Raw genomic sequence first — 19,188 nt, forward strand, 5'->3', positions numbered from 1 at the left:
ATTACACTTAAAAGTGTTAAGCCCCTCCCCTTCTGCCTATACACCCCCCGTGCTCACACGGGATTCCCAGTTTTTTGCTTTGTGCGAAGGAGGCAGACATGCACAGCACAGCTCCACAGATTGGTCAGCAGCAGCTGCTGACTATTTCGGATGGAAGAAAAGAGGGCCCATATAGGGCCCCCAGCATGCTCCCTTCTCACCCCACTCTTTGTCGGCGGTGTTGTTAAGGTTGAGGTACCCATTGCGGGTACGGAGGCTGGAGCCCACATGCTGCTTTCCTTCCCCATCCCCCTCAGGGCTCTGGTGGAAGTGGGATCCTATCGGTCTCCAGGCACTGAGGCCGTGCTCCATCCACAACTCCTGAGGAGCCTGCTGGATAGGAGCCGGGTATCGATCAGGGACAGGGCCCTGCATCTTTGAGGTACTCTGTGTCCCCGTGGGGACCGCGCACAGCAGCACTCCAGCATTGCTGGGTGTGCTAGTGCACCGGGGACTGCGGCGCTGACCGCCTTTGGTGCCATTATACACTGCAGCGGTGCTGAGTGTATTTGTGTATGGGGACGGCCGCGCTGACCGCCGCCGCCATTGTTTTTACTGAGGCGCGGCTGGGACTTGTAGTGCGCCGGGGACTCTGCGCTGGCCGCGCTTTTACGGCGGCCGCGCTTATAACTAGAGTCCCCGGCTTCTTGGGCCTAGTCTCCGTTCTTCCCGCCCTCAGCCCTGCCAGTCAGGGGAAGGGCGGGACGCTGCACAGGACGAGCAGCACTGAGGGCTGGAGCATGCTTTGCATACTCCACCCCCCTCACTGTGCACACTGTGACTCCAACTCCCGCACTTTCTCGGTCACGCCCACGACTCCCTCATCTCCTCAGGACGCCGGCAGCCATTACTGTCAGCTCCTAGGACGCTGCAGAGGGGAGACAAACTCTGGGGGACCCAGGCACGAGTTCAGGGGGCCACACAACCGCTTTCAGCGGGCGGTAAGCAGCACCTGAGGTGCTGATTTCACTGGTGTAGTAGTGTGTGTAGAGTCTATATCTTTGCTATACTTTACACTGTATGGTGCACAGTCAATTTTCTGGTCATATACCCTGTGGTGTGGCTCAAGGGGCAACAAAACACAGGCTTACTGAGCTGCCAGCGCTGCATGTGCAAACCGGCAGGTTCCATTGACCCTCATGGTGGACCCCTGTGGCATTTGTTCTGGCCTCTGCTCAAGGGGTCCCAGGGACAACAACCAAACAGATCCAGGTGACAGGGACGGAGTTTGCAGTTTTTACTGACAGACTTTCTGAGACTATGACTACAATACTAGAAGCTGGCAGTCCAGACTGGTATCTCAGACCATGGGCACTGTACAATCACTGCCCTCTATTCCCCTCAGTTGGAACAACAATGTTCCCCCGGGGTGTCTCAGAGGTCCCAGGGTGAAGCTCTGACACGGACCGCAGTCCCAGACCGCCTAGGCGAGCTCGCTTAGACACCCCCTCGACCTCATCACATTGTTCAGGGTCTCAGAGAAATGACTCTCTGTATCAGAAGAGGAGGTGGCTGATCAGGATTCTGATCCTGATGCCGCTCTCTACCTTGATATCCCTGAGGCGGACGCCATAGTGAATGCTCTTATTGCGTCCATAAAAATGATGCTGGATGTTTCTCTCTCAGGCTCATCCAGCAGAAGGGTCACCTTCTCAAGGTCCCCCAAGAGTACAGCGAGTAGGTTTCTGGATCACTCTGACGTCTCGGAGGCAGTCCAGACACGCCGAGTTTGTCCGGATAAGCGTTTCTTCCAAGCGCTTTAAGGATACACTTTATCCCTTCCCCCCTGACGTGGTCAGGGCTGGACTCAGTGTCCCAAGGTGGATTCTCCAATCTCTAGACTGGCGGCTAGATCCATAGTGGCAGTTGAAGATGGGGATTCGCTCAGGGATGCCACTGACAGACAGATGGAGCTCTGGTTGAAATCCATCTATGAGGCCATCGGCGTGCCTTTTGCTCCAGCATTCGCAGCCCTATGGGCGCTCCAAGCTATTGCAGCGGGTCAGGCGCAAATTGACGCACTTGCACGTACGTCTGCGCCGCAAGTGGCGTCTGTAACCTCTCAAACTTCGGCATTGCGTCCTACGCTATTAATGCTGTCCTGGACTCTGCGAGCCGTACGGCGGTTGCAGCCGACAATTCGGTGGCAATACGCAGGGCCTTGTGGCTTCGGGGATGGAAGGCAGACTCAGCTTCCAAAAAAGTGCTTAACCGGTTGGCCATTTTCTGGCGACCGTTTGTTTGGTGGGAGGCTGGATGAAATCATCAACCAATCCTGGGAAAGGAAACATCCTTACCCCAGACCAAACCAAGATTACCCCAACAGAGAATGGGACAGTCGAGGTTTCGGTCCTTCCCGGGCGCGGGCAGGTCCCAATTCTCCTCGCCCAAACGTCCTCAGAAGGGTCAGAGGAACTCCGATCCATGGCGGTCTAAGGCACGCCCTTAAAAGACCGCCGGAGGTGCCGCCACCAAGTCGGCTTCCTCATGACCTACGGCCCTCACACCCCATCCTCGGTCGGAGACAGGCTCTCCCGCCTTTCAGACATTTCGCTGCCATTCACGAGATATGTTGCCACTAGGGCATGCCGGACGTCGACCTAATTGCGTTCCGGCACCACAACAAGGTTCCGACGTTCATGGCACAGTCTCAAGATCCCAGAGCTATGGCGACAGACGCCTTCGTTCAACACTGGTCGCAGTTTCAGCTTACTTACGTGCTCCCACCGTTGGCACTGTTGCCCAGAGTGTTACGCAAGATCACGGCAGACTGCCGCGGCTGCCGCCGCGTCATCCCCGTCGCTCCAGACTGGCCGAGGAGGTTGTGGTCCCGGTTCTGTGGCATCTCACGGTCGGCCAACCGAGGGCACTGCCAGACCGACCAGAATTGCTGTCTCAAGGGCCGTTTTTTCCATCTGAATTCTGGGGCCCTCAACCTGGCTGTGTGGCCATTGAGTCCTGGATTCTAGCGTCTTCAGGATTATCTCAAGAAGCCATTGCCACTATGAGACAGGCTTGTAAACAAACGTCCGCCAAGGTCTAACCACAGGACGCGGAAAATATTCCTGTCGTGGGGCTCTGCTCAGGGTTTTTTCTCCCTGGCCATTTGCCTTGCCCTCTTCCCTGTCCTTCCTTCAATTTGGACTGGAAAAGGGTTCGTCGCTCGGCTCCCTTAAGGGACAAGTCTCAGCGCTCTCTGTGATTTTTCCAGAAGTGCCTAGCCAGACTTCCACAGGTACGCACGTTCCTGCAGGGGGTTTGTCACATCGTTCCTTTTTACAAGCGGCCGTTACAACCTTCGGATCTGAACAGGGTGCTGATGTTCTTCAGAAACCACCATTCGAGCCAATGAGAGATATTTCTCTCTCACGCCTTTCGCAGAAAGTGGTTTTTCTAGTACCAGTCACTTCACTTCGGAGAGTGTCTGAGCTAGCAGCGCTGTCATGCAAGGCCCCTTTCCTGGTTTTCACCAGGACAAGGTGGTTCTGCGTCCGGTTCCGGAATTTTTCCCTAAGGTGGTATCCCCCTTTCATCTCAATCAGGATATCTCCTTACCTTCTTTTTGTCCTCATCCAGTTCACCAATGTGAAAAGGATTTGCACTTGTTAGATCTGGTGAGAGCACTCAGACCCTACATTTCTCGTACGGCGCCTCTGCGCCGCTCGGACGCACTCTTTGTCCTTGTCGCTGGCCAGCGTAAAGGGTCACAGGCTTCCAAATCAACCTTGACTCGGTGGATCAAAGAGCCAATTTTCGAAGCCTACCGTTCGGCTGGGCTTCCGGTTCTCTCAGGGCTGAAGGCCCATTCTACCAGAGCCGTGGACGCGTCCTGGGCTTTGAGGCACCAGGCTACGGCTCAGCAGGTGTGTCAGGCGGCTACCTGGTCGAGCCTGCACACTTTCACGAAACACTATCAGGTTCATACCTATGCTTCGGCGGATGCCAGCATAGGCAGACGTGTCCTTCAGGCGGCGGTTGCCCACCTGTAGGAAGGGGCCGTTTTTTCGGCTCTATTACGAGGTATTATTTTACCCACCCAGGGATTGCTTTTGGACATCCCAATTGTCTGGGTCTCCCAATAGAGCGACAAAGAAGAAGGGAATTTTGTTTACTTACCGTAAATTCCTTTTCTTCTAGCTCTAATTGGGAGACCCAGCACCCGCCCCTGTTTTTTTGTGTACACATGTTGTTCATGTTGAATGGTTTCAGTTCTCCGATATTCCTTCGGATTGAAACTACTTAAACCAGTTTATAATTTTTTCCTCCTTCTTGCTTTTGCACCAAAACTGGGAATCCCGTGTGAGCACGGGGGGTGTATAGGCAGAAGGGGAGGGGCTTAACACTTTTAAGTGTAATACTTTGTGCAGCCTCCGGAGGCATAGCCTATACACCCAATTGTCTGGGTCTCAATTGTCTGGGTCTCCCAATTAGAGCTAGAAGAAAAGGAATTTACGGTAAGTAAACAAAATTCCCTTCTTTTACCAGTTTAATATTTTATTGATTTTAAGAAAGACATTAAACCAAAATGCCAGAGAAGAAAGGAAAACAGAAGCCCTACGTGATAGCCATGTAGAAGACAGTGTTGCCATTTATGTAAAGCGCTGTGGAATTAACAGCGCAATATAAATTAATAAATATTTTTATTATCATTATTATATTTCAAGCATACTGCAAAAACTCTGTAAAATCATGCTAGGTCTTATTTTCAAGGAAACACGATATTCAGCCTAGGAAAGTTGTATGAGACTCTTTAGCTAGCTGTAAAGGAGCTTGTTTTTTTTTTGTTTTTTTTTTGGGGGGGGGGGGGTTGTGATGTATGGAAATTAAGAACTGGAAGAAACCTTCATTAAAAAAAAAAAAAAACAATGTTCATAAACCCTGATATACCTGTACACCTGTTGTCCTGCATTGTTAAATGAGCAAAAATGAAAAGCGCTTATAAAATCAAGCAACCTTGCAATTTACCCAATTACTAAAAATAATATACTATTTGTTGCCTAGGTTTCATGCAACCTCAGTGATGACCGATTTCTTAGGTAGCAAGTGAGCACTGGCAAGCTCTTCTCTTTAGGCTGCATGCCCACGATGAGAGTTTACAGAGTTTTGGACGCAGTGTGTTTTCGCAGATTCCAAAATGATGTGTTTTACATTACGAGCACAGTAAATGTGATTTCTAGAAATCCCATGCATACTGTGTTTATTTTTCACAAAGTGGAAACTGACCTGCGTATGGCTTCTCGAGCCGCAGCATATCAATTCTTTGCTACAGAGATGCAAACCTTCTCCACAGGGAGTAAACAAAGAGAGACTGCAACTGTCCAAGCCCGGATTACGGAAGAGACTCGCTGTCCCGTAGGTCAGGACCCGCCATGTACACGACACAGCGAGCCCTGATTATGTGCACATACCCTTAGAGCTTGCTAGCTGCTACTGCTTGCAGCATTGGAGAGGCCACCGTTCTATCTAGCACTGAAGCCGTATGGCTGGTCCAAACTGTCAATCTGCAGGAGCACAGCCCTCTCTCGCCATTGAGGAAGTGGGATCCAGAGGCGTGTGCTCCAGAACATGGGAGAGGAGCACATCCCTTAATGGAACTATATTTACTGGTGAACTTTGTGGCTTTATGTAATTTGGATGTACCCACTACATGGAAAAACAGATGAGTTAACTAAACATGTAATTCTTAAATATTTGATATTAGCCCCTATACAATTTATAGAGTAATACGAAGGCTAAATGTGGCCGGACATGTTTAATTTTAAGGGACTAAGTCAGACTGCCCCCTGCTGATTATTTTCTTTGACGTTGCCTCCTACACTGTTACTTTTATTAAATACCTGTTACATTTAGGTTTGATTAGTATGCTTTCCATTAAGTATTGTTTGTTTTTCTCCAACTTTGCCTTTTAAAAAATTAGACGTTTATTTAGATTGTCTCCTTTGACACGTGTGGATAATTTTTTTTTTCACGTGCTGAAAGGCCTTGCAGAACAGAGCACCTTGCCACTTATTCCGCTTATCATCCTCCTGGACTGATCCTGTTATTTAAGGGTGGCTGCTGTTGAGTAAAGATAACAGCCACATTTTTTTGTTAATCTGAAAACGTTAATTTGTGATAATTTACAGGCGGTGTTATCACTAGTTGACACTTGTTCAACTGAAATGAAACCAAGAGATAAAGTTAATATAATGGCTGCATTGACTGTTGATTTGTAAGACTTATCTTAAAATGAAATGTTCTCTTCTGTGTCTGATAATTTTCGATTAGTAATAAAAGGGCAGTCAGGAAGTCATAATCATTGTGAGTGGGTCCTGAATGCTTTTAAAAGGTAGGAATGTGGAATTGCTCCTGAATAAAAAGCAGGTTTATGTGTATAGATGCAGCTATAGTCGGCATCCAGTAAATAGGACCATATACACAAACACCGAAAAAATCCTTTATTTGAAATAAAATTAAAAAAAAACTTTCTTTCACCGCTTTCTGAACCCCCATAAAAACATTTGCAAGCCCAACGTAATCCACACGAGGTCCCACGAGGATTCCAGCTCTGCTACATATCTGAAGTCACAGAGCGCGATCATGGAATATGACCACACGCTGTCACTTCATGCAGAGACTGAGCCACACGGGTGACTTGCAGTCACAGCTGGAGGTTCCCTTGGTCCTCTACCTGTGACCGCTGGTAACCTGACCTCAGTAACTTTAGTGACCTCACCTCAGGAAAGACCTGCATCTCCTGGCGGAAAACCACATTTTCTTTGCCAGGAGAGGTAGATTTGATGCTGTAATCTTTTTTTTTTTTTTTTTTTTTTTTTTTTTTTTAATCAGATACATTTTTATTTTTCACCAAGTATACAAAACATGTGTTATATTTTCAGCAATAATGAGCAGAACTACAAACTTTCCCTGCCCAACATCCCCTCCCCCCTCAGCGTACATATTACCCATATCAGTATCAAAGATCTTACATTTTAACCCTTCAATAGCATATATTGGAATGTATAGAAGTAAATATCTCTGCCCCTAGTCCAACATCTCCTAACTCTAATATTTATCCATATTGCAACCACGGATTCAACAATCTATCAAAAAGTGCAAGTTGTTTCCTTTTCCCATATAGGCTTCTCTCCATTTGAACAATATGATTAACATATGCGACAAATTCCTCTCTAGTCGGTGGGTCCCCCTGCATCCAGTGTTTGGCAATTACTTTCCTTGCCGCATACAGCAGTCTGGCTATCACTATTTTAAAAATGTGGTCTACTCTAATTTCCTCCACGTAATCTAGAAGACATACCAGGGGTGGTCTGGGAAGTTTTTTTTCTATAAGCTCCTTCTATTCTATTAAGAACAGTTATCCAAAAGGGTGCCAACCTGGGGCACATCCACATCATGTGGAAAATGCCGGCACCTTCTCCATTACATCTAGGACAGTCTGAGTTACTCCTCAATCCCATTTTACACATAATTAGCGGGGATCTATATGCCCTATGCACCACGTAGAGGTGGGATAATCTTGCTGGTTCACTCATTGATAATTTCGGTATGTATTCCAAAACACTATCCCATACCTCATCAGTGATCCCGTCTATCTCTGCCTCCTATTTAGTCCTAGTGTTTACAGGGTGATCAAGCAAATATGTATGCAATAGGTCCCTATATATAGTAGATATGATTCCTCTTGTGGGTCCACTACTACACACACATTTCAGTACTAGGTCTGCCTGTATCAGCAATGATTGCTTAACCCCCTGAGCCACCACTGCATGCGCCAACCGTTTGTACTGGTACCACCCAAGTGGGGATATCCCAAACTCATCCTGTATTTGTGTAAACGATTTCAGATGTCCCTGGCTAAGTATTTGCCCCATATACCTTTACGTGCCCATTCCTTAATTTTGCCTATCTTGTATATCTCAGAGAAGTTTTCATTGTCCCACAACGGAGAGAATTCAGTTATTGCTGTAATCACTCTTATTTGCATGATCTTCCTCCAGATTCTATTCATCAGGCTAAGTGTGGGGCTCGTTTTTCATATTCTCCCAAATGATCCGTCCTTTTGTCCGAACACTAATGGTTTCCGATGCAGTACTTGCCCTAACAGTCTGGATGCTGGGTCCACCACCCCTAAATCTGCCCATCCCCTGAAATGTTGACTCTGAGCTGCCAGATAATATATTCCCAGATTTGGTAGTGCTAGCCCCCCCCTCATCCTTCGGTCTCTGTAGCGTCTCGAGTTTACGTCTGGCTTGTTTGTTCTTCCATATTAGAGCACGGGACAGATGCTGAAATTTTTACACCATATTCCTGCACCCATTCTACACCTGACGGAAAATATCATCACTACCGCATGTGGTAGTGATGTGATTTCTTTTTCCAGGGGGTTTAGAATGGCTGCAGTAATATGGTGTACAAATTTCAGCGCCAAATCTAGCTCTCTTGGCAAATATATACGCAGTTTTCTGCCAGGAGATGTAGAGCAGTTCATGGCGTTTAATGAGGTCACCTGAGGTCACAGGTGGAGAACTCCAGCTGTGACCACAACTAACCTGAGTGATGTCACCTCTCACCGCTGCGGCTCATTCATTATCTGCCTGAAGCTCACAGTGGGAAGTCATATTTCATGATCGCATGCTGTCGGTTCAGATGTAGCAGAGCTGGAATAGTTGTGGGACCTTGTGTGGATTACGTTGTACCCGCAGGGGTGTTTAGGGGTTAATAAAGTGGAGAAAGAGTGTTTTGGGTTTTTTTTTTGTTTTTTATTTCTAATAGGATTTTTTTGGTGTTTGTGTTTATTTACTTTAATTTACAGACTAGTAATAGGGGGGTCTTGTAGACCCTCCCCATTATTAATCTAGGCCTTAGTGGCAGCTGTGGGGTGCCAATAGCCTTTTTTATATTACCCCGATTGCCACCGCACCAGGGTAATCGGAAAGAGACTGGAAAAGTGCGGAGATTGTCACATCTAATGGATGTAACAATTCTGGGCAGCTGCAGGCTGCTATTTTTAGGCTGGGGGGCGGCCCAATAAGCATGGGTCTCCCCAGCCTGAGAATACCAGCCCCTAGCTGTTGAGCTTAATCTTAGATGGGTATCAAAATTGGGGGTATCAAAACTGAAATTAAATAAAAAAAAATCCACATGTGGTTCCTCCTAGTTTGATGCACAGCCAACATAAGTACATGGCTGGGGGCTGCAGCCTATAGCCAAGGGCTTTATCTGTGCTCGGTATCATAATATGGGTGAGACCCTCCGCCAATTATTTAATTCTACTTCTTTTTACTGTACGATAGACCTGCAGACCGCGATTGGAAGCGTCAGACACGCTATCACTCAGCGTGGGGGTGTGTCTGACTACATCCAACCACAGACGCCAGTGGGCGGGGAAATCAGTGTATATGAAATTAAGGCTAATACACGGCCCCAGAAGTGAATGGGTGGCCGCCGGAGCTATGACAGAGCCTCGGTAAATACAGTGCACCTGCTTCTATCCCCCTATCCCTTCTACCACCATTTTTAATTGCCTGATTCTGGTCCCCATAGACTTATATGGGGATTGGAACCAAATTTTAAAAGCCAGATAAGTGGGACCCACCAGTCGCGGTTATCTGTGAGTCTGCTTATCACTACTCAACTTGAGTAATGAGTATAATGAAAGTCAATGGTTGGGCAGTTTGGCTCTCTGCCCACATACAGCCAGCCATAACCAGAGCATGTCTGCAAGAAATTGGGCACGTTTTGTTATTGTTGATGGTTATTTTTTTTTACACACTACATCCAAAAACATTGCGTTAACCCCCAGTGAAAGCCATTCAGAGACTGAAAGTGGCTGTCAGTGGGATACCGGCTCACATCATGCAGTAAAGCAGTCCTGTGCATTGTGTTTGTTGTTTTACCTGCAACACATCCCCGCATATGCGATACTCAGGTGAGAATTGCGAGTATCCAAGCACCCCAATGCTCGATCATTGAGCCGTGGTAAGCACGCTCGCTCATCATTATAGGGTCATTCTGATCTCCAAGATCCTATCCCAAAACGTAATAGGTGTAATAATAATGTTAGCAAATACCTCCACAATTAGAAATGTAATATAGTTCTGCTGATACAGCCATGTCTCTAACCTCATGCCCAGGGCATTTAGCTTAGGTATCTGTGTCGCCCAGGGTTATGGGGTACTCTGTCCCGGGCGGTGTATAACTGGAGAATGTCATTTTGGTGGCCGTTGTCCGGTTCCGTGCCCTGGGTGCTTTTTGAAAAGGGGAATATTTACAGGGGATTGTTGGATAAAGTTTATACGTGACGCCACTTGCAGTTTTGCGGCTATGTGGATGGAGCCGCCGCTGAACAATTTTCACTACTGGGGCTGGTCTTAATGGCAGCCTGGATGTTAGACCCTCCGCAAGCAGGGACAGGCCCCAGAGTATAGGTGTTGCAGGTGGGTGTTGAAAGAAGATAGGCCACAACAGGAGTTTCAGTGTAACTTGTTCTTTTTACTCCAAGCTGGTAACTGGTCACCCGAGGCTGGCTGGTCTTAACCGTAGGTTTCCTTAGTCCCAGTGCCGGTTTAGTGACCTGGTGGCTTTTTTCCCCTGCACCTGTCTTTCGTTGGTGGGTCCCCGTAGCATAAAGCAGCTGGGGGTCCCTCCTGGTTGGCTTCTTCAGTAGTTCATATGACGGTAGCGTGAACCCTGTGGGGTTGGAGTCTCTGGTCCTGTCCCCGGTTCTCCCTTTGCTACTGAGTCCCGAACTTCAAGGTCAGTGAGGTCCTTGATGGTCCCCTCACTGTGCAGATTTTATTAAGTCTGCCTGGAGCTTTTGCCTGACATAATATTCTGTACCCCGTTGGTGCGTAGTTCTGTGAGTACTCGACTGTAATCCACCGGCAACGAACCGTCTGGGCCCTCATGTCTAAGGGATAAGCCCTGCATCCTGGTGGGGAATGCAGTACCTTGTAGCTCCCTGATGGCTTCAGGGGCACTACATATCCATGGTTACGTCCACTCATATAGTGAATTAGTTGCTTGCGGTCGTAGGCATGGATACCTAAGCTAAAATGCCCTGAAAATGAGGTAAGAGACATGGCTATATTAAGAGAACTATACTACATTTCTAATTGAAGGTATTTGATTTTTTTTTATTATTACATAATTGTATAGGGACAGGGATATGGGAATACCCCTTTATGAACTAACTTTTTTAGTTTTAGCCTTGTGTGCAAATCCTTCTGTCTGTCCATGTAATCCCACAGAGGCATGATGATTTTGAAATGAGGACTCTGCGGGGGCCATATCCTCACTGCCTGGACTTTTGTTCTTCTTTACGCTCAAGATAGTTATTCATGACATTGACTGCATGTTTGGGGTTGTTGTCCTACTGCAGAATCAATTTGGAGCAAGTTAGATGAATCTCTGATAATATATGATGGATAAGTTTCTGCATTTATTTGTCAATTTTGCTTTGTTGTTGACACTCTGTTTCAATAGATTATAAGAGAAGGAGCACTTTGTCGATGTGACATCACAGGAAGTGGAAGAGTTGCCATCAGAGCGGTCACATAACCATTTCGAGCAGGGAGATCACAAGAGGCAGGTAGTTAGCCACAGCACCAATTAAGAAAGAAAAAAGTCCCCCCTGACATTAACATCTTTGATTTTCATTGATTATGGCCGATGTTCTTCAGACCAGCCGTGGTTCTCCTGACCTGAATTCAGCAGCCTCATGTATGCCTATGAGGTGATGATCGGGGCAGTAGACCAAAGTATGGATCATGAATGTCGGAAAGTGTGAAACCAATCTAAATTTGAGGAAGCTGATAGACGGGTCTGACCACATACACTCGCAGCCTTGGTATAACCAGGAAAGCTGTGCAGTCTGTGCGCTCATCAGTAATGGACAACGAGCATGATATGGATATATTTTGGATGGTTACCAAGTGCTCAAGCATCGACAGCGTCATATTATGTAACATGTACTGCATCTTATAACAAACTTATCCACGATTTGTCTGTAAAGATTTGTCTTTGGATGTAAAGTATTTATTGTGGGTTCAGGCGAGTAATGGTATTGCTGGTATGTTTTTACATAATATACACATTAGTGATTATTATTATAGTGAGAATGAAATACAAGCATGCGTGACATTGCTTAGCTTGTTCAGAGAGCAATTTCCGGTGACTATAAATCACCCTTTCAGAGTAATAAAGCAAGATTCATCCTGTCATCATCATTACCTAAAACTGTGATAAAATATCTATTTTAATGTAATAGAAAGTTGCAGATTTGGGTTTGTAGAAGTTCGGACGTAGTAAAGAATAAGGAGCTGGCTGTCCAAACCCTCGACGGTCTGTACATGCAATATTTCTCAGGTATTACTGAAACAAGCATGCTTCCGCTGTCAGACCGAAATTGGTATAATTGTCCTATTGTATTGAGATGAGTGCTGAGTAAAACGTAGCACATGCATGGATCATGTGCCTGGAATTTACTGACCTTCCGCACTGAAGCTGTGTAGTCTGCACTCAGCAAACACTGTAATAATTAATAATGGGCATGTGTTCAGCCCATGCTTGCATCTTTACCTCGGCCTCACTGATAGTACTAGTGTTTATTCACTGAGAAATTGCCATTTGTTTGTCATTAGCTTGTATTAATTAGTCTAGCGACTATCAGGCAGACTGTGTACCTGACCATTGACATGTAAGTAACCGTATGAATCAGTGCTTAGGTTCACTACGTCACGTACTCCCTTTTGTATGCTATTAATATTTTTACAGTACTTTCAGGTGGTCATGGCTTGTTCGTATGACAAATAATATCCTTGGTGCTGTTAGTCTTTGGTTGGTTTATTCCTACTAAATTGTTAACTCTCTTTTGTTTTTTTGTTTTTTTGCATAGAACTTCCTAAACAACTTTCAGATTGCCAAAGAAAAAGTGAGTGCAGCCACAGCCCATGCAGCGCAGCGAGCAGCCACCAGCGTGAAAGGATTGGCCGAGAGGAGCTTCCGACTGTTGATGGATATTCACCTCAAAGCCCCTGTCATAGTAATCCCCCAATCTTCCATATCGAATAATGCCATAGTGGCGGATCTGGGGCTGCTTAAAATAAACAATGCGTTTAGTCTGGTGTCTTCTGAATGCCACCAAATTCCACCTATTCTTGACTGTATGACAATAAATCTCACACAGTTCAAGTTATCACGGTAAGTGGCCCTCTCTCTGGAAGGGACAGAACTCCTGACAATCCATGTATTTTACTGCAACCTTTTGCATGCAATTTATTGAAGTAAAACCCAGACGTATAATTAGAAGCTATAAACTGCTATTTTATCTAGTTTCAAATAAAAAATAAATATGTGCAAAAACGTTACTAGTGAATGCAAAGGGTGAGCAGTTACTGCTTTTTGTGGAAGCGGAATTATTCCCGTCAAGATATACAAACTACTTCTCTAAAGCTGGTGTCACACTAAACGACAGCGACAACGACGTCGCTGTTACGTCACCATTTTCGGTGACTTAACAGCGACCTTGTAAGTCGCTGTTATGATCGCTGCTTAGCTGTCAAACACAGCAGAAGCAGCGATCATAAGGTCGCTGTGCTACATGTTCAGAGAGCAGGGAGCCGCGCTTAGCGCTGGCTCCTTGCTCTCCTGCAGCACACATCGGGTTAATTAACCCGATGTGTGCTGCAGCTACATGTCACAGTTCAGAGAGCAGGGAGCCGCGCTTAGCGCTGGCTCCTTGCTCTCCTAGGTACAGTACACATCGGGTTAATTAACCCGATGTGTGCTGCAGCTACATGTCACAGTGCAGAGAGCAGGGAGCCGCGCGCACTGCTTAGCGCTGGCTCCTTGCTCTCCTTGCTACAGTATACATCGGGTTAATTACCCGATGCATACTGCAGCCACATGTGCACAGTGCAGGAGCCGGCGCTGGCAGCAAGAGCGGAGGCTGGTAACCAGCGTAAACATCGGGTAACTAGGGAAAGGTCTTCCCTTGGTTACCCGATGTTTACGCTGGTTACAGCTTACCGCAGCTGCCAGTGCCGGCTCCTGATCGCTTCATTTCGTCGCTCTCTCGCTGTCACACACAGCGATGTGTGTGTCACAGCGGGAGAGTGACGACCAAAAAATGAAGCTGGACATTCAGCAACGACCGGCGACCTCACAGCAGGGGCCAGGTCGTTGCTGGATGTCTCACACAGCGACAGCGACGGGACGTCGCTGCAACGTCACAGAAAATGGTGACGTAGCAGCGACGTCGTTGTCGTCGTCGTTATGTGTGACACCAGCTTTACAGAGGGAAGAGACGTAACAGGGTAGTAACTTTGTGCTTGTACTAGAAAGATAATGTCCAGCCCATGATAAGGTCTTCAAACACAACTAGGGATTGTAACCATACCAGAGTATTCTTCAAAAGGAAGCAAAGCAACACCCATCTGTAGGCAGCTGTTTCGGAGTCCTTGTCCATAATCAGCACAGAGCAAGATACAGTACTTTTTGGCTGGATTAGAGGCCGTTAATATACCGGGAGAGGGTAGAAGCGTTCGGTTTCTCGTTGATTCAGCTGACATAAAGAGTTTAACAAGCAATAGTCCCAGTGAAAAGGTTGAGAACCCAGATTAGCTATTGTCTGCTTCTTTACTTGACTCTGGTGTGGCTTTTGCTAAAGTCATTAGTCACATTTCAAGGCCCTTTTATGGTTCAGACATTCATTTTTAAGGTAGCAACCTATAGATAACACTACAGGAAGAATTTTACACACCCCACCCACACCACTGATTGACATCTTTCTTCCCATATACATCAGTGGTGTGGGTGGGGTTATATAGAGTTTATGAATATGCTTGACTACTTGGCAGCACGCCAAATACTGCTCAACTGATTTGCTACTTAGTGCTTTTATCAAAACTACACTAAGCAGCCCAGTAAGTGATACACTGCTGGAATCAGGATCTCGGCCCCTAAATTATGCTGCTTTAAAATTAAGGAGCAAAAACCTGGTGACAGATTCCCTTTAAGACATTTTCATCAGAGCACCATTAATTTAATACCAATGACTTATCCTAAGGATAAAAGACTTCAGGTTTTAAAGGTTGTTCATCCTCGTTAAAATACTTGCTTTCCCAACATATTAGAAGAGTCCTTTGACATTAAGCTGATTATAAAGTGTTCCCACCTTGGGACCCATAGAAATCTGCAGTCTTTTCTGTTGAAACCAGGCAGTGTGTTTAGTTTTCCTGCAGCGCCATCCCCCATCTGAGGGGTAATCATGCATTACATGGTGCCTACTCAAATCAGTTCAATGTGGGCAGCGTTGCTCAGGGAGAAGGCTGGTCTTAGAAAAGGACTTCTGCTAATGCACTCACCTGGGCTTTTTTGAAAGCAAAGGCACAACTATATATACATTTTTAATACTTGATAAAGGATTCATGCTTCTTTACTGATGGAGGACGTAGAATGTGTAATACAGAGAAATAGAAGTTCCTTTGGAGCAGAGCTATATGTTCCTTCTAAACTGGACAAACACTTTAAGATACTTCATCCTCTGTTTAGTATGCAAAGTGTTTACTGTATATAAATCAAAAAGGATCCTCACCGGCAGCAATACATTAGATTTAAATAAAGAAATACCGTATTTTTCGGACTATAAGACGCACCGGACTATAAGACGCACCCTGGTTTTAGAGGAGGAAAATAGGAAAATAAAACTTTAAGCAAAAAAATGTGGTCATGACACACTGTTATGGGGCGAGGATCTGCTGGTGACACTGTTATAGGGGTAATGTCCCCAAATTCTCTACTAAGGTACCCCATCCTGGTAATGATCCTCCTGCCTTTTATATGATCCTGCTATAAACCCCCATCCTGCTTATATACCAGCATCCTGCTCATATTCCCCCATCCTATTCATATACCCCATCCTGTTCATATACCCCCATCCTGTTCATATACCCCCCATCCCTCCTGCTCGTATACTCCCATCCTGCTATATGCCCCCATCGTGCTCATATACCATCCTGGTTTATGGCCTGTATCCTATAGCACAGAGAAAAAAAACCAAACGTTTATACTCACCTTTTCCTCACTCCCTGCAGCCGATCATCTTCCTCTCTGCGGTGTGTGTGTGTGTGTGGCCGTTCCCCTGCAGCACGCAATGTCTTCCTGTCTGTGCCGATCAGCTGACCAGCACAGATCAGCTGACCGGCACAGACAGGAAGACATCGCGTGCTGCGGGGGGACGGGTGAGTGTACTGATTCACTGCACCCCGCGCTGATGATGACGCGCGGGGGGCAGTGAATACAGCCACACATGATCACTCCAGGCTGTAATTGCCAGGGGTGATCATGTGGACCGACTCTTTACTATGCGCGCGTCCCCGCTCGTCCTCCTGCCCACCTGTTCGCGCCGGCTTCTGCGCTGAGAAATGGGCGGGAGGATGGGCGTGCATATGTAATGAGCAGGCACACGTGGTCACAGTAGGCTGCTACAGCCTGCTCGTGCCCCCGATGACCCGCTCCACCGCAGCACCCTCATTTCCCGCAGCCACAGTCAGACCATAAGACGCACCCCCAACTTTCCCCCAACATTTGGGGGGAAAAAAGTGCGTCTTATGGTCCGAAAAATACGGTAGTCATATAATGAATTTCTTCATACTGCATGATCTTATAGAATTATGTAAACCTTTCTTTGTAGGGAAGTTTTGCACTCAAGTACAGCACAGTCAGACGAACAGATCCTACAACCTATCAATCTGTCTCTGTCTGTAAATCGCAACCTTGCAGCCACATGGTACCACGAGATTCCTGTTTTGGAAGTGAATGGACATCTAAATACAATGGAGGTAAGTACTGACAGATTTTGCCGTTTGGGGGATTGGAGAACGTAAAAATGTGAGATGACTTGCTCTGTGGTATGATACCTTACGCTACTAGAAGAATGCATTATATAAGAAATGTGATCAGTTTTATTCTGGGGTATAACATATTATTTTGGAAGCTATGTGGTTTTCTTTTTGTTAGTCTATATGCATTGGTTCTTTTGAAATATTTATTTGAGGATGGACTACTATTAACTACACACATATAGTTATGGTGAGATTATCACACTGTTGTTTTGGAAAAAAAAATGAAACCCAGAATAAAATGCAAAACAAATAAATATAAAAGTCCAAAAGTGATGCATTAAGCTGGCAAGACGCTTTTATTGTTGAGTATAGGAGATTATCCAGTGCACAAATCATAGAGGAAAAACTGAGCCGCCGTCTTGGTGTCCAGGAGAGCAGCTCATCCGGGTAGGCTATCAGTGCTTGCAATTTAATAACTCAATACCCAAAAACACACTAACAGGCTAAGTGGGACATCAATGAGGTTAAGCATGGATGTGATTGGGAGTACAGCCATTACCGATCAGTGCTGCACTGTATCCAAGTCACTCGAATAGGCGGGTGCAGCAGCAATGAAATTGCAATTGTATGCCCTGCTACCTACAGGAGGGGTGCGCCCTGCTTTTGCTTTGGAATTTATGCGCTGACAGATTGTCTTTAAGAACATTATTAGGCTTAAAAATATTATATTCTGAGTTAAGCTGAAAGATTACTGTATACATATACAGTACATCACATATACTCTTGCAGGAAATGACCGTTGATCAGTTTTCTAATTGCTTTTTGTTTTTTAGCTCTGGTTGAGTCAGGAGGATTTAAATGTCATCTTCAGTGTGTTGGTAGAAAATCTAGGTGAAGGCAAAGAAGACAATGTAGATTCCAGGCAAACCACCAGACAGACCGGTATGTATGTCAGAGTCCCCTGAGTCATATTCCTCCATCACAATATAGATACTGTGGGAGGGATTGTCTTTACAATGAATGTTTTTTGTGTGGATGCACAAGATATATAGACATCCGCCACAGTCTTGGGTTTCTTTGGCTGCACAGTTTTATAGGAATTATACTTCAAATGTACAGTACTAAATTGGTAATACACCGTGATTAATGTTTTTCAATAAATCTTTCATCCATGTAATTTTTTTTTGTTAATGTACAAGTCATTGGATGCAAGGTATTGTAACTAACAAATTACTAAACTTGTGCTTTTTTTTTTTATACATTTTTTTTTTTTTTTTTTGTGGCAGAAATTGTGAAATCTAAACAGGGGAGTGTACTCCGCACAATATCCACTAATAAAGAACTGCATGAAATCTCTGAGCCCGAGACGGCAAAGTCGACCTCTGAGCTGAGTCTTCTGATTAACTTTGAAATTAAAAAGGTAATGTTGTCACCTCCGGGTTTTGTACTTCATGGTCATAAATTGTTAGGCTATGTGCGCATGCTGCGTTTTTCTTTGTCGCTCCATTGGGAGACCCAGACAATTGGGTGTATAGCTTCTGCCTCCGGAGGCCACACAAAGTATTACACTTTAAAAGTGTAACCCCTCCCCTCTGCCTATACACCCTCCCGTGCATCACGGGCTCCTCAGTTTTATGCTTTGTGTGGAAGGAGGCACACATCCACTCATGCATTCTCATATTAGTTATATCGGTTGGAAGAAAAGAGGGCCCCCACGGGGCCCCCGGCATGTTCCCTTCTCACCCCACTACGTCGGCGGTGCTGTTAAGGTTGAGGTACCCATTGCGGGTACAAAGGCCGGAGCCTCATGCCGTTTCCTTCACCATCCCTTAGCGGCTCTGGGAGAAGTGGGATCCTGACCGGTCATCCATTTACTGGGACCGTGCTCCCTCCGCAGCCCCTGTGGGAATCTGCCGGACAGGAGTCTATTCATCCTCAGGGACCGGGCCCTGCATCTCTAAGGTACTCTGTGTCCCCATGAGGACTGTGCATGGCGCGCCTTCTTCCCGGACACTGCAGCAGCTGCTGATTTGTGAAGACCGGCGGACTTCCGCGCCGACCGCGCCTGCTTGTCGGCCGCGGTCTTAAATTTAGTCCCCGGCTTCATCGCGGCCTAGTAGCAAAATCCCACCCCCGGGCCTGCCTGTCAGGGGTAAGGGCGGGACTGCCGACCTGACGTCGGATGTGAGGGCCGGAGCATTCTGTATGTTTCCTCCCCCTCACTGATCACTGTGGGGACCCCAGATTCCCGCACTTTCCTAGCGCCGCCCACGGCTCCACTCCTCCCCAGAGAGCTCCGGCAGCC

General features: G+C 46.3%; 1 protein-coding gene across 4 annotated transcripts in view; it reads left to right on the top strand.

Annotated features, from left to right (window-relative positions):
• VPS13C (vacuolar protein sorting 13 homolog C) overlaps positions 1-19,188 on the top strand; it is a 492,503-nt gene that overhangs the window by 256,300 nt on the left and 217,015 nt on the right. For all 4 annotated transcript variants that reach the window (XM_075345525.1, XM_075345526.1, XM_075345527.1 and 1 more), the window contains 4 exons: positions 12,935-13,239; positions 16,733-16,880; positions 17,717-17,825; positions 18,170-18,303. In XM_075345525.1, the coding sequence (XP_075201640.1) occupies positions 12,935-13,239; positions 16,733-16,880; positions 17,717-17,825; positions 18,170-18,303 (696 nt within the window). The remainder of the gene's footprint in view (positions 1-12,934; positions 13,240-16,732; positions 16,881-17,716; positions 17,826-18,169; positions 18,304-19,188) is intronic.

The sequence above is a fragment of the Anomaloglossus baeobatrachus genome, chromosome 4 (assembly GCF_048569485.1).
Source record: "Anomaloglossus baeobatrachus isolate aAnoBae1 chromosome 4, aAnoBae1.hap1, whole genome shotgun sequence".
In the NCBI taxonomy this organism is placed as follows: Eukaryota; Metazoa; Chordata; class Amphibia; order Anura; family Aromobatidae; genus Anomaloglossus; species Anomaloglossus baeobatrachus.